General features: G+C 41.6%; 1 protein-coding gene across 4 annotated transcripts in view; it reads right to left on the minus strand.

Annotated features, from left to right (window-relative positions):
* Positions 1–23978, minus strand: part of KCNIP4 (potassium voltage-gated channel interacting protein 4) — a 409866-nt gene that overhangs the window by 70308 nt on the left and 315580 nt on the right. For all 4 annotated transcript variants that reach the window (XM_045834300.1, XM_045834298.1, XM_045834299.1 and 1 more), the window contains exon 2: positions 13923–14047. In XM_045834300.1, coding sequence (XP_045690256.1) covers positions 13923–14024 — 102 coding nt within the window. In that variant the 5' untranslated portion in view covers positions 14025–14047. The remainder of the gene's footprint in view (positions 1–13922; positions 14048–23978) is intronic.

Here is a 23978-nt window from a genome sequence, read left to right on the forward strand (position 1 = left end):
ATACACACACACAAATATGCACGTCCTTACCTACCCCGTACAAATGTTGATGCAAGAACGTGAATAGAAGGAATAAAGAACTAGACTTGCGCACTTGGAAAAAGAGAGTGCTAAGGAATAGAAGAAACTGGTCCATCTATGTCCAAAGCTACGGGAAAGGAGGCAACACCCTAAAGGAAGTAGCTATCAGAGAACTTCCTGACTACCTCTTCTGTTCCAGTCTCAAGTTTCTCTCTTTTTTTTTAAAGATTTCATTTATTTATTTTTAGAGAGGGAAGGGAGGGAGATAGAGAGAGGGAGAAACATCAATGTGCGGTTGCTGGGGGTCATGGCCTGGAACCCAGGCATGTGCCCTGACTGGGAATCGAACCTGCAACACTCCAGTCTCTAGTTTTTCAATGTGGGAGGCAATCAGTCTGTGGTGGTGATGGTGAAGGTAGAATGAAGGCAAAGTCAATAAGTTATTAGAGTATATATCATAAAAGTGGGTGAGAATTTATCTCTGAAACATTGTGAAATTTGTCTTTTCCGATTTTGTTTAAAAGTCCAGTCTTCCTTCACCAGCCAGTGGCAGAAATTCCGAAAGACAGACTAATCTCTGCCTCCTTCACCTTCACATCAGAAAAATAAAAAGAGGTGCCTGGCCCTTATAGCATTTTTGCTGTATTTTTATTGTAACTAGTACTGTATTATTTGTTTAAAATTACAATTGCATGGCATCATGATTCATTTTTGTTATTACCATGGCTACTGCTGGTCTCTATATTCCTTGCTAATCAAGCTTGAACTTGAGCTACTGCATTAGGTCCCAAGCTGGTCTAACAGTCTCCCCTCTCCTTCCTCTGAGTCCGCTCTGTCAGAGTGAGATTTCAAAAACATAAATCAAAACATAGCTTGTGCCTGGTGATCTCATCTAGTCTCATGGAAATAAATATAATTTAGGTATTGAGGTCACCAATATTTATTTCCCAGCTTGGATAGCTCCCCTTGACCTCTAGACACGTGCATGCTACTAACAACTCCATAACTCTCCATGGATGTCAACAAGGCGTCCTAAATCCCCAAACAAGATGGCGCTTGTGATGGTCCCCTCCAAATGGGGTCCTCCTTTAATCTGTCAGAATGTCAATCCAAAAGGTCAGAGTCATCTTTGCACAGAAACTGAGATACAGACAGGCTAAGTGGCATCTTCAAGTTTACCAGTAAGAAAGTGGCAGAATCAGGATGTAAATCCAGGCAGATTGACTCCATGCTCTTTATCCTTATGTCAGGCTGCTCCTCTATTTTATAAATCCCTCTGCATGTGATTGGAAACTTCATACGATACCTGCATGACAATGATCTCTGCTCACCTTGGGGCAGGCATGCTATACCAAATTAGAGCCAGGGACTCTGGTTCTACCTAGTTGTCACATGAAAGAGCTAACATGCCCCTTTGTTTAGGGACAACCTTTTTTAGGATTTATTTTCATCCTATTTTTTGATACTCAGTGTCTCCTTACTGGAATACTGGACTGAGTTATTGAGTTGCGAGCCCAGATGAGTCTATTATAATTATGTCACAGTTACTAATTAGCCATATTACCTCAGGAAGTCTCTATATCTCTTGATGTTAAGATCACTCTGCCAAAAAAATGCCATACATGTAATAGATGATCCAGGTTTTATACTAATAATGTAGAAAAGGAGATATCAAGTTACATGGCCCCTTCACTTGTTGAGGGCAGCACTCACATCTGTTTGCTTACTATCCATTTTCCAAGTGTTTACTGCAGTTCCACATTCTACAGACACTCGGGACACATGTGTGAACGGCTGGCTGAAGACTTCATGGTTTGGTATGTGGAAGGGACAAGGTGCCCTAGAATTCCAGAGGCAGTTTGGTATAGTAGAGAGAATTCTGAATGAGGAGGCAAAAGACAGGGTCTGAAGGTAAAGAAAGCAGGGATTTCATTGTCTCATTGGCTATTTCATTGATTATGTGACTTCAGGACAAATAATCATCATGTAGATCACCTTCAACATTGGTGTCTGAAAAATTTGGAGATGTCAGAGTTAGTGGTTATCAAAGGCGTATGAACAGAGCTCTGAATGTATAATTCACCTTCACCACGAGACCCAAGAGTGTCAGCAGAGGGTGTTTTCGTTTGTGTTGGACCAGCACGATGCAAAGGCTCAGGAAGTCAGCCACGGTATGTATCACTATAAGCGCCTCCACTGAACAATGATTTCTTTAAGACTCATCACCAGTATTATGAGTAAATGGTATTATTCCCACTACAGATAAGGAAGACGAGGTTCAGGGAGTTTTCTCAGGGTAAAATGACTACTAAATGTCACAGCAGGGATTGGGATCCAGGGCTAGGGGACTCTCAGTTCTCCACACACGCACACACTGAAACATGGGTTCCCTCTAAGCCTGCCCTACCAGGGACACGCGACAGAGGGCAGTGCACTGTGCTGCTGGAGGTGGCCTCTCTGTAGCACATGCTCATCCGGTGAAGGCACTCTGGTATTCTAGTCACACAAAACACTAATTAATTAGAAAAAGCTGGTAATTAACTGCATGCTCCCAATCTGTTTTCAATAGATGTAATCTATCCAGTAAATCAGTAGCAGTTATTAATGATAATGCAAAGTGTGTTCAGTAATAAGCTTTCCTTCCATTAGGGAACTAGGGTTTTATGTGGAGTTCCAGGAGAAACCAAGTAGGCACTATTAGCATTCACTTCATGTACAGACAGATACATGGTGCCTTATTCTGCTTCAGACAAGCCGTAAATTGCTCAATTGTGTACGGTATATTAAAATGTGTTTAATCTACTATTAGTTCCATGAACAACATAATTGCCTACCCCACTTCCAGTCACCGTGGATAACATATGGGGAATCTGAGTCCTGAAATAATTACAGACCACAAGTTGTAACAATACATCACCAAGGGGCTAATCACAACCTGTCATAGAATTTGTTTACTTCAAATAATGTTTACTTCTTTTTTTTCTTTAATGAAGAGCTCTATATTGAACCACATTTCTGGCAAAAAAGATTCAACTTGGATTTTAACTGCAGAAATTATACTACTTATTTCTTGGTGATAAGGCACTCAATTACTGCTTGGAATATTTTTTGTTCTTCCTTTGTCTAGAAATTTCTACAAACTTTTTTTAATGATCTTTTTTGGGGAGAAGAAAGTGTTGTGCTTGAAGGGGCGATCCGGTAAAAGGGGGGCACCCTGAGGTGGTACAAAAGGGCCAGGCTTCCCCAGCGTGGGGGAGCAGTCACAAAGTATCAGAGAGGCGGGATTAAAAGCACAGCCAACCAGCGCTGCAGATTTCCATACCCTCACCCCCCAAGCCCGGAAAGATGAAAAAACTAGCCCAGCTGGGCATAGGGCAGGAGGAAGCTTTCAAAGAGCAAGCGTGGGCTGAAAGGGTCACACCACACGTGTACCGTGGAGGTTAACACGGAGGCAGGAGGAGGAGCAGAGACGCTGCACAGGCTGACGAGCACGGGCATTAGCTTGGATTGGCTGGGATTTGGGGCCCCGACTTTTCAACAAAGGGCGCGTGGGTGCCTGGAGACTTAGGCCCTTTTCTTTTCCCACACTTGCCCAGTCAGGGGGCTGCAGTGCTAGTGGGGTCCAGTGGGCACCAGATTCTGCTTGCCCCAATTTTTTCCCTGCCCTTGCTTGCCTGGTTGGGAGCTGGCTCACACTAAGGGTGAGTCCCACGGTGGGCTGTGCTGCACCAGTGGTGGCCCGTGGGACGCTGCGTCTCCACACTGCATGGTCCCAGACTGCACCTCTCCTCTCACTCTGAGACCAGTGCAGGAGCACATAGTCTGGAGCGCTGGCCTTCTCCCGGGTGCCTGAGCAGCCCTGGGTGCCGGCAGACACAGCCCTCTCCGCACATACAAGTGTGCCCTTCAGGGAGAGAGATCCTGAAGACAAAGACCTGTTTGCGTAACAGCCTCCAGCCCCAGAAAGACAAAAAAGGATGGAGCAGGGTATCTGGACACTGACTCTGTCTCTGGGGGTGACTGGGTTCTTTCTGTGTTTTGTGGAAGAGATTGGCCTGGAGCTGGGGAGTCCGCCATTCCCTCAAATTGGGCAACCCTTTAATAAAGACCTTTTTCCTTCTCCATCAATCTTTGTGTTGTGTCTGTGTTCAGCAGCGCAGGCATAATTCCACAAATTCCACTTTGGTAACAAAAGAGTATAATGTTTACAAAGCTAGATAAACTAAATAACTTGCTAACTGCTTAACGATGAGTGGTATAACCAGGAACTATGCTGAAATAACCTAAGAAAATGAAAACAAAACGAGACAAAAATGAATACTTGGCTCCTGAGAAGTTAAGGACTAAATATGATGCCAAATGGTAGTAACTCTCTGGGCCTACATTTTTGAAAAATTAAATTTTCTCCTTTCCTCAGTGTTGTGGAATCCCTGATGTACATTATATTGGTCATATTATGCATGTGTTTACACAAGTTTCCTTCCTAATATTTGAAGATCAATAGATGGCATATTAAAAATGAAAATAAAAATGAAGTTGTTCATTGGCCTTCCTTCAGTGGTTGAAAATTCACATTGGAAAAAAGTGGTTTGGCTTATGTCCATGTTGACCTATTTGCATGTTAATAAAAGAAGTTCCATCAGCCTGTAGGATTTGTTAGGTAATACCTTAGCTCACTCTAAACATTTCGTTTTGTTAACTAAGGATCTTTGAACAATAGAAAGAAGTCTTCAAGACGGCAATGAGTTTATCTTCTGAAATAACATAATCTGCTCTACTGAAATGGTCTTTTGATATTCCTTAGTAGTTTTAAAGACACTATTTCTTTTTACTCTCTGTAGATTAAATTGTTCAAAGTCTTCTGCGTGCTGCGTAGGTAGATGTTGCTATGACAGAATAAAGCTGGACAAAGAGCCAACACTATGTCTGTGTTAATTATTTCTTTTTTCTCTTATTAATTTTATACTTCCTACACTAGACTGTAATGTCTACGAGTCAAAGACAGTTCTCTTTTACTGACTAATGTGTATGCAACACCAGCAACATCCCTGACATATAGTTTAGTACTCAAGAATAGATTGATGCTCTGTATTTGCCTGTGGAAAGGATTAACAAACAGGAAGAGATTTAGATGAGAAGTTTTGATTTGAATCTCCTAAAATTCCAAGGGAGTTGGAATCCCATATATGAAGCATAATTTATATATTAGCATAATATGCCTAGATAAGAGCATTACTGATTCTACCTCATTTTCCTTTAAACATGTCTTTGCATTTCCCTCAAGTTAAATTAATCAACACAGATTTAAGAGAATTTATAGTCTAACACACTTGATTTCAATGTAGAATTAAAAGATTTCTAAAGTTTTGGCAACTTACTTTATTTTTAATGAAGATTTGAATCCCTTCCAAGAATACAAGAGTAATTGCCAGTTAGGCTTATATTAATGAATCCATTTAAGTGGGAATTGTAAAAAAATGAAAAATGATCTGACTTTATGGGGTAAGTTCATTGCCAGCAGCTTTCAGTGATGAGTGGTGCCCAGATTTGTTATTAGTTTTAACCATAAGACATCCAAAGTTTCATATCAGACTCTTTAAAGAATATGTACTGAATTTGAAAAATTATTTATTGGGCTCCCAGTGATATATTTGTGTGAATCAATTAGTTTTTCCAAAAAAAATAAGAAGGAGTAATGTTTTTAAAATTGATCTGCCCAGCAGTCTTACCACTGCTCTGTGCTTGGGTTCTGTGCTCTGAAGATGGGGTTCAATACACAACAAAGTATACTACCGAACCTCCTTGGATGAAGCTGCTCTTGAACTTGTTATGTATTATTCACTTCTGATGTACAGTGCTAAGGGAAGTAGGAAACCTCAAAGCATTCAAAAGGCAGAAACTTACTATCTTTATTTTAAAAGTCTTGATCCATTAAGGGATATATGAGTTTGAAGAATAAATTGTTACATTGCTCTCAGACTTCTAAAAAATTGTCTTAAGAGAATTAGCTAGAATAACTTAGGAATTCTTCAGTACTGTATATTCCCTAGAAAAGTTTAGTAGAAGTGTTTATTGGTTTTTCCAGAGCACTAGTTGTTTCCCCAATCTAGTTTCTCCTTCTATCTACATGCACTGCTATCCAGCTAGAGACCACAGTTACTAGCTTTCCCTGGAGCTGGCTGGTTCATGTGACTAATGAGACCTTAGAATGTAAGTGAAAGTGATGTGCATAGTCTTTGTGTTATCTCTAAATTTGGACTAGTTGCTTGCCCTGATCTACAGCTTTTTCACCTCTGGACACAAACATGAACGTGACCTAGTTTACACGATGCAGATGGAGACGGAAGCCCATCCAAAGGAGAGCATGCCAGTAAATGTATTGTAAGGAACCTGGATCCCTGAGTGTCCTATTGGAGCAGAGCGGCCCCATCAGCCTGGAAGAATCCTCTTGTGACTTGAAGGGAAATAACTTGAGATCTTACTGGCAGGATACTTGTGACAAGATGGATAGAGAATCTTGAAGCTTTCAGAAATACTTTTGGTGAATTGTACTTTATCTAAGGGTTGTTTTTATGTAAGTTGTTTTTTTAAAATTACCTGTGTCCGTGGTCGCATTGTATGTTGGAAACACTACAAATTAAGTCATCTGTTTTGATTTTTACAAAATCCTGCTGAGGAATTCATTACAGGAAAGACTGTGCTGGTTTTTCCTAACCAGTCAAAGGACAGAGTAAAGTCGAAAGGAAATAAAAGGCACTCTTCCCAAATTTGTCCTTAGACCAGGGTGTGGGACAAAGATAAAGAAAGAGCTTCTGGATGGCCCACAGTTCATTGGAGCAGCATAGTGAAAATAGTGCTAATAATGATAATGATAAAAAGAATAATAGCTACATTTTGAGTGTTATTCTGAAACAGGTTTCATACTCTGTGCTTTATAGTCATTACTTTTGCAAAAAATCTGCGAGATACCATTTCCCCAGTTTTGCATATGAGATAAGTGAAACCCAGAGAGGTCAGGTGTACAGCCAGATGGTAGCCAGACCTGCAATCTCATCACACCGTCATTTTTAGGTCAAGAGAACATCATGGAGTCCTTATGAACTTACAAGAGGAAAGAATCAAAGAGCTCTTATGTCTATGGACCACACTCTAAATAAAAGGGATTGTACGAAATACTTTTTATCATCTTATATACAGGAGTGTCAACATCCTGAATTTTCAAAGGAGAGTTTAATATCCAGAGAAACTAAACTACCTGCCCAAGGTAGGAAATGACAGTCAAAAGGTTTAACCCCAGGAGAGCACTTTCCCTACATCAGTCCTTGGAAGCCAGAGAGGCAGCCATGCTTATCTGCTTAGACCTGCTGACAACCTGCTCCTCTGAAAGCCCTGTGTCTTGGAAGTCTGACAGAAAACTTTGCCAGGGCATAGGAAATAACATTTTAACTCTGTACTTATACCTTGATTCTAAAGTACGTGAGTAATACTTTGCACTTAGGGAAGATCTTTTATCTGAGTCCTTCAAGTGTGGAACAAAACCAATTATTACGTGTCCTCGTTCTGATTGGAAAGGAAGATCTTAATCCCTAATTTGGTGACAGGGAGACAGAGCTTCCAGGTAAGAAGCAATTTGCTGAAGGTCATACAATCAGTCTCTGAAAACCTTAAGAATACCTCTGAGGACTCAGGACAAAAGAGCAATTGCCTTACATTAGCAGCTCATTTCTCTATCCTAACTACCTAGCCCACTCTTCTCCATGCAGGGGCTACACTCTCCCTCCCCCTCTTCACCATCAGTGGGGCTTTGGGTTATTCATGTAAAAGTACTGTGTCAGAAATGTAGATCCCTATAATTTCATCCTCAGTTCCCATCATCTATTTTTAAAGGTCTCAATGTAATGAGTTCTCAGACACTTTGGGTGGGGTGGAAAGACCCCATCAAAGAATTGTCATCTCTTGCTGGTTCCTTGGCTAAAGTATAAAAACTCTTACAGCAATCAAGCAAAAGTTTGCTGTGACTTTTGGTAAAACCTCCAAGGAGATTCCCGGATGTAGGAATAGCACTGAGGGTGGGGATTGGCTGCACTGGAGATGTGACATCAGGCCGAATTCAGCTGTGTCACTCCGCAGGGGTTGCTGTCCCCTCACCAATACCACTGTGGTGGACACCCTATGGGGACTCCCAATAAATCACACCCTTTTCAGTCTCCTGGACCTGAGTGCTGCATTATCAAGCATGATGACCTGGGATGCCACCCTTATGATTATGTTACATTATACCAGACTCTGCTGTAGCAGACAAGAGACTCCCTCACTAGCTTTGAAGATGTGAGCTGCCATGTTATGAGAGAGCCTGTGAGTGGGCCATTGGCCGGGACTATGGGACACCTCTAGTTGCTGGGGAGCCCCAGGTTGACAGTCAGCAGGAGTGGGGATCTTGGAAATATAACCACAGGAAATGAATTCTGCTAATAACCATGGATGCGGGATCCAGAAAGTAATGCGGCTCATTCAGTATTTTCATTGCAGCTTTGAGTGAGCTCAAGGGCAGGATCCCACTAAGGCATCTCTGGACTCCTGACCTGCAAAACTCTAACATAATAAATGTGTGTGTGCTTTAAGCCACTAATATGTAGTAATTTGTTATATGCCATAGAAAGCTAATACTAACATCTTTCTTTTAGGTAAAAAGGATATTAACACTTAGCATTTTTTTGGAAAAAAAAAGGACAGTAATGAAGGGAACCAAAGTTTTGTGACCCTGAAGCTGTCTTTTCGGGATATTGATTTTCAGCTGTTTATTCAAAAACAAGACGCAGAAAGAACCTTTGACCCTCTCCGTTCCTGCCTGAGAGATTCAGATGGAAAGGCCTGCTCCAGGCAGGGAGTCTGGGGATGCTGCTGCAGTCCTATCTGAGTGAAGTGTGGCCCGTAGAAGGGCTCCAGGCAGGGACTTGCTAGCTAGCTAACCCCTGAGTCCCGGTGTTCCTGTCATTTCTCAGAACGGGTGTTCCCATCATGTGTGTTCTGTTCTTCCTCACATGGCCCGTTCTCACTTCTGGACATCTAAGACTTTTTCTCCTTTGCTTAACATACATACACCCAGTGTTGCCTCGCTCTTTTTGGAATATTTTATGCTTATGTGAATTCTCCATGTACCTGTGTTGAAATTTGATTTTTCTCTTGTTAATCTATCTCTGTTAATTTGATTATTAGTGCAGCGAGAAGCACTTGGAAGATGGGAGGAAAAGTGTTAATTTTTACTCATTTTTAGCCCAACATTAACAAGTATTAAAGTGATGCCTTCAAGTGTATATTTGAATCTAGTGGATACTTCATCCTAATATAATTCCAAGTAGTGAAGGAAAAGGAAACAGGCAAAGATGTGGGATAGCACGGACCCAGGAGTCCAAAGCACACAGATCTGACTCCAGGGTGGAGCAGAAGTTGGCTTAAAGTTGTTCATATGGAAAATAATACAATAACCAATACATTATTATACAATAATACAATACAATACAATAATACAAGAGTAAACTCTGTGCTTGCATGCTCACAACTGGAAAGATGCATGGCCACACTAAAACTGAATGCCCCAGTAGACTATTCATGATTACCTAAAACTGAACTGAAGTTATGCTTGATTTTGAAATGGAGCAGCAAAGGGAGTTTATGAATCACGTATACAAATGCATGTATGATTTTCCGGGTCAGTGGTTCTCAAATGTGGCCTCCTCTTAGCTATCTATTAAAGTGAGAATTTATTTTTTAAATTAAATAGTTAAAAAACAGAAGGATTCTTGAGCATCACCCAGATTTAACTGAATCAGAATCACTAGAGGTAAGACCTATTACTCTCACTCCCCACACTCTCTCACACACGCAAACATACCACCCAAGGACTTCACAAGGTTCCCACATAACCAGGCTAACCGTTGGTATCTGTCATTATGAGCTCTTCATTATTAGGTCCATTGTGTGTGTGTGTGTGTGTGTGTGTGTGTGTGTGTGTGTGTGATAGAACTGCCTTACACCTAGAATCTTATATATCCAGTTCAATGGTTCTCAGCCTGGGATGCACATTATAACTACCTGGAGAGCTTTATAAATCCTGGTGCTCAAATTTCTTCTCAGAACAATTACATCAGAATCACCAAACATGGTACCCAACTATTTGTAACTTTTAAAGCTCCCTGGATGATGCAACACGCAGTTGAGTTTGAGGCTGCTGATGTGTAGATGATACCTTGTATTGTTCCACAGCCTTCCTAATACCCAGTAGCTCAAGACCCAGGACAGTGCCTGGGAGGTGTGTAAGCCAACCATTAATGTCCCACTTTGATGGGACACACAAGTGAGGCTGACCATTTGGGGCCACCCATCATAACTCCTTTTTGTTTGACTTCACGTTTGTCGGCTTATTATCTCAAAAATGAAGATTAAACAAAACGAATAAACCCAAACCTGTGCAATGTAGATATCATTGTCCAAATCTGTAGAGACCACTGATGCAGAGGGAGCTGCTGAAACAAGTAAAATGTGGGCCCAACCCTGACAGCAACGTGTATGAGATCTGCACTGCACACTGGTTCTCACAGTGTGAGCCCCAGAACAGCCTATCAGCATCGCCTGAGAACTTACAAAAAGGGCAAAGCCTCTGCCCCAATCTCAGGCCTACTGAATCATGATCTTTTGGGCTGGGACCCAGAAGTCTGTGTTTTAACAAGTCCATCAGATGATTCCGAGGCACAGCGAAGGTTGAGAGAGATTGTATTATATTCTCCCTTTTGTATCAGCGGCCTACTTTTGGAGACTCAGTTCAGCATGCGGTGGGAGGAATGAAAATGTGGGGGTGGTTGATTCAGTGGGTAAGATGGGGTGAAGGGCTGGGGAAATTCTCTCCCATCATCTTCATTTTCTCCCAGACCCCCTGAGATTGATGACTATGTTGGAAATGGAGAAACGCTATCAGAGATACCGCACTGGAAAAAGATGGGGGGCTCTGGGGGCTTTTACTAGCAGCGTGCCTGGCCATCTTAAGCCACTTCTGTGTGACTATTTTGAGATGTTGATGAATAGTTTATCCTTCTAATCAAGCTATGGGGAGTTTTTAAAGGTTTCATTAAAAATGAATATCCTAATTGGTCTCAAGGAAATGATTTTTTGAACTTAAGGGCTTGAGATAATTGGTGTTCAGGAAACCAAGGGTAGTTCGTTTGCTTTCTCCGATGCCCAGCTGGGTCGATGCTGTCCCCCCGGCGAACACGAGTGCCGCTGACCTGCTTCAGTGCTGTCTTGCAGTACCACTGTCGTTTGGTTTCTCAGAGACATCAAGTAGTGTTTTCTGAGCAACTGTGAAGTCCTTTCTTTGAAAGAAGTATCTAAAATATGCTTCAAGTCATATAAAGGTCTGATGGAAACTTATCTCGTGAGGCAGGGTGGGCAGGACAGAGAACACAATGAAGAGAGAAAAGAAAAAATGGAGAAAGAGGAAGAAAGAGAAAGAGTGAAAAAGAAAGGAGGCAGGAATTGACAACATGAAAGACAAAGGGAAAACAAGGAGGGAGCATCCTGGCCAGGTGGCTCAGTTGGTTGGAGAGTCATCCTGCACACCAAAAGGTTGCAAGTTCGATTCCCAGTCAGGGCACATACCTAGGTTGCATGTTTTCTCCTCAGTTAGGGCATGCATGGGAGGCAACTGATTGATGTTTCTCTCTCACATTGATGTTTCTCTCTATCTTTCTCCCTTCCTCTCTCTTTAAAAATCAAGAAACATATCCTCGGGTGATGATTTTACAAAAAAGATCAAAAAAGGGGGAGAGAATGGAGAAATGAGGAAAGAGAGAAAATCAGAAGGCTAGAAAAGGGGGAAAAAAGTTGGGAAAAGAGGGGGGAGGGGAAAATAGGAAACAGAACAAGCATGCAAAAGAAATTAAGGAATGCAGGCTTTGGATCCTGAGCAATATTTTGTCAAGTGCAACTTAGATAAGACCTGTTGCAGAGATGCTGGCAGTAACCATGACTCCAATTCTCAACAAATGGGGAGAAAGCCATGGGGTCCTTCATGGAGGGACCTACAGTGATGAAAGCGGAGTAATAATGCAGATCAGCTGGCCAGGAATGCAGGTGTGTTGGGAGGCTGGATTAATTTCTCCTTTATTCAACAGCCAATTTGTATCTGCTGAACAATCCAATGTTAAAAGGAAATACGTTTGCTTATTACAAGATCTTTGAGTTAGAACAAAGGCAATTTAGATGTTCACAAGAATGCACTGGAAGTTCTATTCTGTTACATTAGTCTTTCCTTAGCATTTACTTTGGGCCAAGACTTGGTCTTTCTCACCTCCTCTCCTATCCCATCCTTGTCACTCAGTGGTTTGCTGCTGTGAGGAATCAGGGCAGCTGTTGCATTGTAAGTCTTGCTCCCTCTGAAGTCTGCAAACTGGCAGCACAGACATAACTAATAATCCTCTACAGCTCCTTTCTCTATATGCATGTTTACTTATATGTGTCATCTAGATACGTTACACATAAAGATCCCTTTTAATGAGAGTCTTGTGCCTGTGTAGTGAACACCCATCTCCATTATGTCTCCCTCCTCCCTAATGAGTGTACCCCCACAAAGGCCTGGGAGATAGCAGAGAAGGAGGTTTTGGAAGAGTAATGGGGGGAAGATAAATTTAGAATGCCCTGATAAGGAGACGGGTGAGGAGCAGAAGTGGGACAGAGAAAGACCCCATGGAGTCAGAGAGATGGTGGAAGGTTGTGTGCAATATGCATGATGGAATCCTATAAATATGTTCTGAAAACGGAACTTGAGTTACCAGTGCTCTGACTAAATGTTTTATGGATATCAAAGCAGGGCCAGAGTTCCTCATCTGGCTTGCATGAGGTTGGACGGAGGTACTATTTGAAGTGGTCAGATTTGAAGAGGCTGGAATTAGCAGAAATCTTTGGACACTATAGACTTTTATGGGCTATGGGATCTGAGTCTCTTTGAAAGTGGGTTTGGGGAAGAATCGAAGCAATTTAATTTGGATCTCACTATGGCTTACAGATGTGTAGGAACACAATGCACTGTGGGTGGTTCATGCCATTGGATACACGACCACAGCCATTGATACTTTTAAAGATGAATTGCTTTCAAATAGACTCACGACAGCAAGTCTTCTCTCTTTATATTCAGGCCATAATCTCCTTGGAGACAGAAGCATATCTTCCCTAGCTTTTGAATAACCTGCGATATTTAGCTTAATACTGAGCGCATACCAAAGATTCAGTAAGAATGTGTGTTGGATTGATTGCCTGGGCCACTCACTGCCTCCCACCCTCACCCTCTGGTGTCCATGGACTATCATTCCTTTTGCAGATGAATCACTGAGGAAGGAGTATCAGAGTCACACCTGTAACACAGGTAACTGGATGCAGGGGCTACCTACAGACACCTGTGGTCTAGAATCTTTGCAGCATGATGTTTCAGAGACCATCGGACTTATCGAGACTTTTCCCCAGTGTTAGGAATGGACTTCCATGACAGGCCCTGGTTTATAGCTAAGTTTCAAGTCAAGCTTAGGGCTATAGTTTAAAAATGAAGAGACAGTTGAAGCTTATTGAAATGATATCATTATAGCTGAAAAAAGAAAAAAAATATCCCAACTAATAATTGAATTGGATAAACCTTTCTCCTTGACTCATCCTTGTTCAATGTGTGCCTACAATGTATGAGCACTGGTGTGCCACAGTGAGTCAAAGACCACACGGTTATCAACAGTATTCACATCTAGGAAAGACTGGTGTGGAACGCACAGACAAGGGGGCTTTCACAGATTGTATATCTCCCCTCTCCCTTCTCAGCGCTCCTCTGAGAACGAGGTGAAGGTGAGATCAAAAAGAGTTCTTACATTCTTAAATCCTCGGTAAAGAATCTGGAGCTCCTTCTTGGTGAATTTGCTCTGGGCTTCCAGAAGCTCGAGAGCCTCAGGCCGATGCCTGACGGTGGCCATCTCCAGCTCATCTTCCACGCTGTCTGCGGGAGAAAGGCAAGCAGAGTCTTAGGAACAGTCGCAGCACGCCCATGCTTATCCGCAGGCAAGCAGAGAGAAACACTCACTAGATGTCCATTATTTTTCCGGAGGACTGATTCTCACACTGCCGAACCATATTTCTATTTCCCAGAGTTTACAGCATTAAGCCAGGCTAATTCTACATAACAGTTCTTCTTTTTAAACAATTCGTTTTGTAAGATTTTATTTATTTATTTTTAGAGAGAGAGAGGAAGAGAAACATCAATGTGCGAGAGATATATCAATCGGTTGCCTCTCACACGTGACCACTCCTGGGGACCTGGCCTGACTGGGAACTGATCTGGTGACCTTTGGGTTCACAAGCCGACACTCAATCCACTGAGCCACACCGGCCAGGGCTATATACTATTTTCTAACATTTTCTATTCATTAGACATTATAACACCAATATTTTTCAGTACAGTATAAAAAGTTTAAAAAGTCATAGGAAACTGGAAACCCGGGATTTGTGTATATACACCAAGTACTAATTATGAAAATAAACTTTTAGTTTACTAGCAATCAACATCACCCTTATATCATGCATCTATGAGACAAAACTTTGTGTATACCGAAATAAAGTATTTTGCCTGGGACAGCAAACAATGTAGACAAAATCAGCTGCCAGTTTGATTGGCATAAAGTCAGGCTTCATGGGTGTACTCAGGACTGTGTGCACCAGAGCCTAGGGGAACTTCTGGCCAGACCCTACTTCGCAGCCAAGGAAATCCATGCTACAGATAAATTACAAAACCTCGCACTTTGCTTTGTGAATTATATTTATACTATAATTTCTGTAAGGTGTTCTTATGCAAAATAATTTTCAGTCCATATACTTTTGGGAAATGTAAATGTTAGCATAGTTTGGGAGCATGACACAGGGATATAAAGTTCTAAGAGAACTTGCAACAAAGAATTTTGTTTCATTTTGCTTAACCCAATTAATCCCAAAGGGCATTTGTACATAGAACCCTTCCTTCCACAAGTAACATCTGCCTGTTTGCTCAGGGGCATGTGGGACACACATCGGGAGGTGTGGGGATATATCAGGATCTGGCTAGTTGGGTCTCAAAGTGCAGCATCCTTAACTGGATCCCACTTCCTTGCAGGGTGGCCCACTGGAGGCCTAAGGAATTTTTCCTGCCATAGACCAGTCCAAACCTCAGCTGAAGGATTCGTCAGGGGCAGAAGCATCACCAGGCCTCGTACTGGGTCAGGGCTTGTAAGGTCAGGGCTTCCTTCCATTACATTCCTTCCTTTTGGCTGTAGACTTCCAACTCAGAGGGCTGAGGCCCAGGACAGCAGCTTCTTGTCGTCAACTCTGGACCCAGGACCACCAGCACTCCCAGTTCCACGTTTCATGTGTCAGCTGCAAATGCAGTCACTTTTGACCACAAAAGTCACATCATTTTTGATACTCGATAATGCTGCTGCTCACTAACCTCTGTACCTACGCAGTTCTGCCCTCCCTCACTGTGGGCTGGGAGGGGCCAGAGCTCATACTTTGCAGAGAAAAAAGGTCCGTGGAAGTCCAATCTCAGCATGTCCTCTGTATCACTGCCCTCAAGGAGTTTACAAAAGATTAATAAGGGTGAGGAAGCAGACACTCGGAATGGTTGTGCTTGTCAAAATGAGGAAGAGGAAGTGAAAGCAAATATTTCTTTTGTACTTTTTATATCAGAATACTTTATTTTGCAACAGTGATCTGGAAGAACTGCAGAAATAGTGATTGATGGGTAAGAATAATAAAAGGGACTTGAACAGATGGAAAGACCAAGAATCAACTCTGAGCTGACAGGGATACAATTGATGGGAATTTGGGGGGTGTGCATCTAAAGGATGTGAAGAGAGATAAAGGAGCCAACATAAGGTAGCTAGGCTTTAACAACTTGACCTCAGGCTGGGCTTTATGAGGAAAATCAAAAAAAGGCAAAACGGGGCTCCTTCAATGTTCTCTTTGGTTCATTGGGGTGAATGAGTTGATGCTGCTCAGTGGGTCCTGAGCAAGAGAAAATGAAGGATGGTACCCGCTACGATGGCTGTTCATCCACTGGGTTGTGTTGCAGTTATCGTAGCTGTCAATGCAGAAATAAATGCCACAGAACAGATCTAATTGTTCTGTAAACAGACAGTAACAAATAGGAAGACTCTAATTTCTTGAAAAATGTTCTGATGTAAACTACTTTTGAATCGTTTATAGTATAGTTCTCTCTGCTTAAGATATTCTTGTTCCACCCGGTGAAATGTGTATATCTTTGATGATCCAATTCAAATATTACTGCCTCCTCTTTAAAGCCTCCCTGGATTGCTCCACCATGTGGACCGATGGCTCCCTGGTCGGGGTTCTCACACGCTACCTCCCTGTCATCTAGCGGCATGTAAAGCAAAACAGTGTGATCTCTTCATGTCTGCCTTCTACACTGTGAGTTACCTGAAGACAGGAGTAATGTCTTACAGATCTGAATATCCTCTGGACTTGACATAGAGTCTCATATCCCTTGTGACTAAAGAATTATTTGGTAAATGAATGAATGAATGAATGGTCAATAAACAAATGATATTGCTGCTAGAGTTTCCATTCCTGTGGAGCCCCATGAACCTTAGCTGTCCTCTAGAAGATTATTTCCCAGCCTGTGGTTTGTGGACCACTGGTGGACCTTAAATGCCTTCTTTGGAATCACTGTGTTGACTGTGCATTGTTCTGAGAAACACAGCCCAGGCAAAAGTAGAAGGAATTTTAATCAGATTCTCTGAGAAGTCTTTCAATCATAGTATAACCTCCTCTGGATCTAGTGACCCTTCCACTGGCAAGAAACAAAACAGCTTATTAACTTCTTGGCCTTTGTAACCACACAGCAGTCTGGACCACACGCCCAACACACTTTCTTCCCTAGCAGTTGCAGACCTGCAGATGCCGAGACTGAGACAAAGGACCCAGGGCCAGAGGATCAGTGTAATTGAGTTAAGTGTGTGTGATCAGATGAGCAGCGCATGCAATATTCAAAACACCACATGCAATATTCAAAGCACCACACTTGAAGTGCCTGCCTGCAAGCTCTCTTGTTTTCCCTGCGGACTGGTACCTTACTTCTTAATGACTCCTACCTGCCAAGGGGCTGTTTCTATTTCCAAGAGGCTGACAGGCTCTAAAAACACACCTGAAATCATCAGCAATCACCAGCTTATGATAAATTTAAAAAATGACACCACCTAACTCAATCAAAACTCGGATTCCTGGAGGCAAACTCTGTGAAGAGCCCAGCACGATTCAGCTGTGAAATACGTGATGAGACTCAGCCACCACTGAAAAGCATGCTTTTGGGGGATTTTAAATGTGGTGTTTAACATTTACTGAGCTCCTATTATATGTCAGGAGATGAGATCTACTGATATTATTCTAGTCCTTGCAATAACTTTGAAATGAGGTGTAATTGTCTATTTTTTTTTACATATGTGGATATTAAGTCTCATGGAGATTAAAAAAATGAGTAATCAGATGTCACATAGGAGAAAAAAAGAGACAAGATTTATACTCAAGTCTTTAATGACAAAGCTTATGCTCTTTCTACTTGGCCACATGCTGTCTCAACAATGACAAAAACAATGACAACCTCTCTCCTCTCCTGCACTGTCAAATATCTCAGAAAAGTTACTTTATCCACTGGGTTCATTTCCTACTTCTAGCTCCTTAATCTATTGCAGTCTGATTTCTGGCCCTGTTATGGGTTGAATTGTGCCCCCATATAATTATATGTTGGAGGCCTAACCCCCAATACGACTATATTCGAAGACGTGACCTTTAAGAAGGTAATTAAAGTTAAATGAGATCATAAGGTTGGGACCCTAGTACAATACAACTTGTGTATTGAGAGAGAGAGAGAGAGGCCATGTGAAGATACAGCAAAAAGGCAGCCATCTGCAAGACAATAGATGAGGAAAAAGCAGTCATGTGCTGGCTCCTTGATTCTGGACTCCAGAACTGTGAGAAAATAACTTTCTGTTGTATGAGCCACCCAGCCTATGGCTCCCCTAGCAAACCAATATACCTACGGATATTCAAATGACACAAAACACTAATAAAAACAGGTTTTGTTATTCACCAAGTTTGCCCAGTGAGTGACAGGCAGATTGTGAGTCAATCACATCATTTAATCTTTATAATACCCATCAAGAAAGCGATTATAATCCCCAATCTATAGATGAGAAAAATGAAATTTGGAAATTCTAAGTGACTAGAATTCTAAATGTCTAGTTAGTAATGAAGCAGACAAAGGTGTTTAGCAACCTGAAGTCCAACTTTTTAAGCATTCTGCTCAGATTGTTAGTACCCCCCACACACACCCTACAGAGAGCTTGAGGCCCAAGCCTGGAGCCTACTATCTCATTCTAATGCTGACAAAAATTCTGTGAGGCATTTGTTATTCCCCTTATTTCACACAGGATACACTGGAACTCAAAGAGCTTAAACAACTTACTCAAGCTCATACAGGTAGTCGGTGACAGAGCTGGGATTTGATTCCTGGCTTTTTAACGTCAAACGTCATGAGTTTAGTCAACATGCTCTCTGAGATGGTAACAGTTACATAGAAGCATTTTGGTTTAAAACCCTAGGGGATGAAATATTTAAAGTCACAAACCAGGTAGCCACCGAATCCCCAGGTACTCAGAGGAAACGTGCCTGGCCACCTTGCGCAGGTTCTGGAATGGTGGCCCGCGATGGGCTGATTGGGAAAAAGGAGAATAAGGTATGAAAGTGATGAGTTCTCGGAATTGGAAAGAACACAAAAAGTAGTTTATGTTTCCTCATTTTATCACTGAGAAATTTAAGTTGTGGGAGGCTGGGGGGTTTGTCTGGGACAAAAACCAGAACCCAGGACCAGAGGGGACTCTGACCTCCTGAATTATCTTCAGGGCTCTCTAAACTCACATCTTGCTCAGTTGCTAATTGCAGTGCTGCCTTTGCATCCTGAGACAAGCTGAATACAAATAGCATTTTAATTCATGCATCTTTTAACAGATTTAATTTTATTCAGACAATAAATTATCAAACCCAGACACCCTTGAGTTTCCTGGCTGTCTCTCTTTGTTCTTTGTTCCTTAGAATTACGTCTCTGAAGAGCCAAGGTTCTTCTATGCCTGAGTCTATTGTCCCCTTAGGTCATGACACAGTTGGGCTAGAAATTGGACTTCAAATCACTTGGGTACACCAGGATGAGTTTTAAAAATAGTCATCTTTCTCCCCTTTCTTACAACTGCTCTTAAAGTACAATGGGAGCTTATTACAGCTCAACTCATAATTATGCAAACTTGTCTCTATCTGAGATCGAGCCGTGCCCTCCAGAACATAACTACAGAACATCCTGCTTTATGAGCAAACATGAGTCTGAGGCCTGTGGGCCTAAAACATGTTTGTAAACAAGGCCTGCAATGTTGATTATTTTTCCATTTTATGAAAAATAATGTCAATTACTTTTAAGAAGGTGGTTCAGCATGCAGCTCAGACACACACAGTCGAGTCCTCGCTGTGTTGTATCATAACATTGTGAGGCTCTTGTCTCTGTGTCTTCTCTTTGGATCTTCCAGGCTAATACCAATAGTCTGGCCAGACTGCAGGGAGCAGTTGGAAGGCAGGGAACAGGAAGGACTAACAGAGGAGATGGTGATTTTCCCAGGGCTGTGGTGAGGCAGCATTGCCTGGATAACTCAGCTTGTGTCTTTAACACTCCGCCTCGGTGCGGATAGTCCTACTCCTGCTAGCAGATCCCTCACCCTTGGAAAGACGGTGGCAGGTGAAGATATTGTACTGAGCATGTGCAAGGCTAGCAAGATAATTGGACAGGGGGGAAAACACTCCTCCCCTTTTTGAGTGCCTGATTGAGGGTGGGACCAAGGAAAGACAGGCACAGGCACTACGGAGATCAGAATGGCAGCAGGGGGAGGTGCTGCACCAAGGAGGCCCATCAGTGTAGCCTGGGGAAAAGAAGGGATAGGTCAGGCGTACACATAATTTTAGAAGTTAATTGGTCATTCTGAGGAAGCACCTCTTCTACCCCACACCCAAAACTAATAAAAACCCAGAGAAAAAAGAAGGCTCACTCTGGCTTATGGCTGCTGCTCAGGACTTGCCCTTGGATGGTGTACTGGCACCATAACTACAGTGGCAAAGCCCATCGTCTGTAGGTGAAAGTCTCTCTCGCTGACCTAGGGGAGCATTTGCCGGTGGCTTACCTGGCTCCACTGCTCAGGAGCATGGGACTTGCTACTGGAAGCCATATGACCAGTGGTGGGACTGGCACGGCATGCAGCCTCCAGGAAGGAGCCTGGAGCCAGACAACATTTGGGAACAAGCTAAGCTTCTGGGATGATCACTTAGCCACCTTGTGCTCCAAAGGATGGTACTTTAAAATGGAGCAGGGATTCTGGGCACTGCCTTGGGTTTTGATGTTGCTGGGGATGGCTGGATTTTGTCTGTGTTTTGCAGAAGAGATGAGTCGGATGAGCCTGGAGACAGGGAGTCTCCCACCCTCACAGATTGTTGAGCACACGAATAAAAACCCCTTCCCTTTCTCACCAGCCTCTGCCTCTAGAGTTTGCCTTTTGATGGTGATGGGCACTAAACCCCACTTTGGTTCAGTAACAAGATGCTCGCTACACTGATCCAACAGCATCTGGTCTGGCACACTAAAAGTGATCAATAAAGAAGTGAAATAAATGCACAGCTATTTGAAGCATGCCAGCCTGAGTGGGAGTGCCTACACGGATGTCCATTTCTCAACATAACATGACCTTTCTTTAAAAAAAAGTATCCACTTTTCATTATAATGTGATCATAGATAATATAACTTTAAAATTCCATTTGAGCTGAAATTGATTTGTCTAAGCCAGCAATTTCCAATATTTTTCTTCTCATAGCACACATAAACTAATTACTAAAATTCTGCAGCACACCAAAAAAATATATTTTTTGCTGATCTGACAACAAAATAAGTATAATTTTGATTCATTCACCCCAGATGGCTATTGTTGTGTCGACTGCTGTCATTTTTTTAATCTGACAATCTAAGGGAAAAGAAGTCAGTGGCCTTGACTAAATAGTCAGGTACTGCATGTTTTAAAAATTCTTGTGGCACACTGGTTAAAAATTGTACATCTAAGCCAAAAATTCAGCTGGCTTGACTTCTATCATTTTATGCCATTTATAAAAATACCCTCTGAGTTTTTACTCCTAATGTTTACCATTTATTAAATTTATTTAATAGTGACTTTATCAAAATGACAATAACATCATGATGACAATGATTACCACCTAATGATATGTTACACATTGATATTTAGAAGCTGGGTCTAGTAGCAGGTATTGGAAGAGAGTTTGACTTAATTTACTCCAAATTTTAACTTCATACTAAACAATGCTGTGGTATACTTAACTACAGCATTGGAAACTCTCCCTGAGAAGTTCTGGAATAAGGAGATACGACTGTCATTTAATATTCAAGTCTGACTTATCAGGACAGAGATAAAGCTGCCTGGGAGAATGTTTCCAAAGCTATTTTACATGACATGGGCAATTTTTTTCTCTCCCTTCCTTTCTACACCAAAAACTGGTACAGGCATTAGCAGGATGCAATATACTCAGAGCTTCCCATTCCTTGGGTTCACCCCTTATAGCACTCAAATGGATTGGCACTATAATCAGTTGAGGAAATGGACTTTCAAGTGGTGAGGAATTTGCACAAGTCAGCACAACTACCCAGCTGATAAGTGAGGGAGCGGGAATCAGACACAAACCCGTCTTTCCTCTTCCTGTTCCAGCATTTGACTTCTTTGGATGCAGAGTTCAAACCCGGGCCAGGTTTGGAAGTAACTCTTTAAACTTTGCCAACTTCACGTGTCTTACTCAAACATGTGATGGCCTGGGAGCCCTCTCAATTCTTGCCTTCACAACCAGTCACCCGTCCATCCCCCAGGAGCTGTTGTCAGGCATACATGTAAAGTACATGAGTGGTGCACTCCAAGTTGATCACACACAGCCCACGAATAGAAAGCAATCCATCCATCTGAAAAACCAGGGAGTCCTAGCAATTCCAAGGCCACCCAGAACAATTGGAACTCCTCCAAATTTGTCACTCAAACATGTGTTTCTTCAACTCTTGTCCTGAAAGTATGTTAGGATCAAAAAGCCCTTCATAATTATATTTTAACCTACTTAATATTCATAGATTACATGGAAAATGAAAAACACTTTGTCAACAGACAATTATTTTGAATGTTTTCAGTTAGAGGTGGTTATTGGCAATGGCATTGCAATTTCTATTCTAGGAGAACTTGAATTTATTTTATAATTTTGTGGTTGAATTCAATCAGTTATAAAATATAACTACTCAGAAGAAAATTGCTCGAGCTGTTTCTCACAACATGTATGAATGGATTGTCTCTACCTTATTCATAAACGTAAATTACTGTTTACACAGCTTAGATTTTTAAGTATAATCACCTATTGGAATGCTTATTATTAGCACTATCCATACTATTATTGTGACAAGTTATGAAGGGTCCCTTATAAAAGAGGTATTATTTCATAGGTGAGAGGGTCTTACTCACTTTTTGGTAAGTGAGGGAAATAAACATTATACTGCCAGTTCATTAAATATAGAGAGAAAATTTACAGTAAAAATACTAGGGTGACAGCAGAAGGAAACAAGAAATCTGAACTTGCACACAGAAGCAGATAAAAAGATAGATATTCTAGGTTATTCTTTTTGCCAGGAAAGGCAAAAGCTGAGAGCACCTATGATCAAAAAGAAAAATTTATAAAGTGGTGAAACATAAAGAGAGATACATGAAGAGAAACATAAAGATATCTCATGACAGTACACTAAATTAAAAATGCCCTAACAGAGTTTCTCTTAAATTTTGATAGACTTTCTTCTATTTGTCCTAAAAATGTAAAAATAATAGCAAACCACTCTTCATAGCATTTGCTTTGTGTAAGTACTTCATGTACATTAACTCATAAAATTCCAATGGGCACACTGTATTCTTTTCTAAAGATGAAGACATTGGCACAGAGAGGTGAAGCAACTTACCGATGGTCACACAGTACCACAGACAGTGTATGAGCTCTGGGAAGTGTGGTTCCATGGTTCATGGGTTTGTTCATGATTGCTACCTCAGCACCAAGATTAGTGCCTCCCATGTGGTAGGTATTCACATAGTTTGTCAAATGACTAAATGACTTGGGCTTGAGTCCCAGCTCTGCTGCTTAGTAGCTTTATAATTTAAGTCAAATCACTTGAAACCTCAAGTCTTTATTCTCCTCAATTGATAAGTGGTAATAATAATTCTTGAAGAGCACTTGAACAATAATTCTGAAGGTTAAGTGGAATAATGTATGTCAAGCATTTTTCATAGTATATAGTGCATCATAGGAATCCATACTTTGGCTTTCTGCTGTTGATTGTGATGATTTTGCCCAATCTGCCCATATGAAGCATTGATTAATTTCACACTCTCACTGAGATAAATTAAAAGTGATTTTTATTACTCCCAGGAAAACCCACTAGAGAATGTGCCTACATTCAAGCAGATTCAGAGAACTCTACAATTTGCTGTGGAATTGGTTTTCTACCTGAAGTCTCAAAAGAATCTGCTTTGCTGAATGGTGAATAAGGTTTCCTCTGTTAGTTTATCTCCAGAACTTGTCTTTTTGTTGTTGTTATTCTTCTTTCTTTTCTTTTTCCCTCTGAAAGCTTACAGGCAAAGATGAGCCAGTGTTCCTGTAAAGAACTTTTGCTCATCATACTTGCTGCTCTATATCCCCTGGCAAAAAAAAAAAGCAATTTGGAAGTAAGAAGGTTCAACGTTAACCCTGCAATCTAGGGAGATAACATAGCA

Source organism: Phyllostomus hastatus, unplaced genomic scaffold (assembly GCF_019186645.2).
Source record: "Phyllostomus hastatus isolate PE091 unplaced genomic scaffold, TTU_PhHast_1.1 phas_contig_196, whole genome shotgun sequence".
NCBI classification, from domain to species: Eukaryota; Metazoa; Chordata; class Mammalia; order Chiroptera; family Phyllostomidae; genus Phyllostomus; species Phyllostomus hastatus.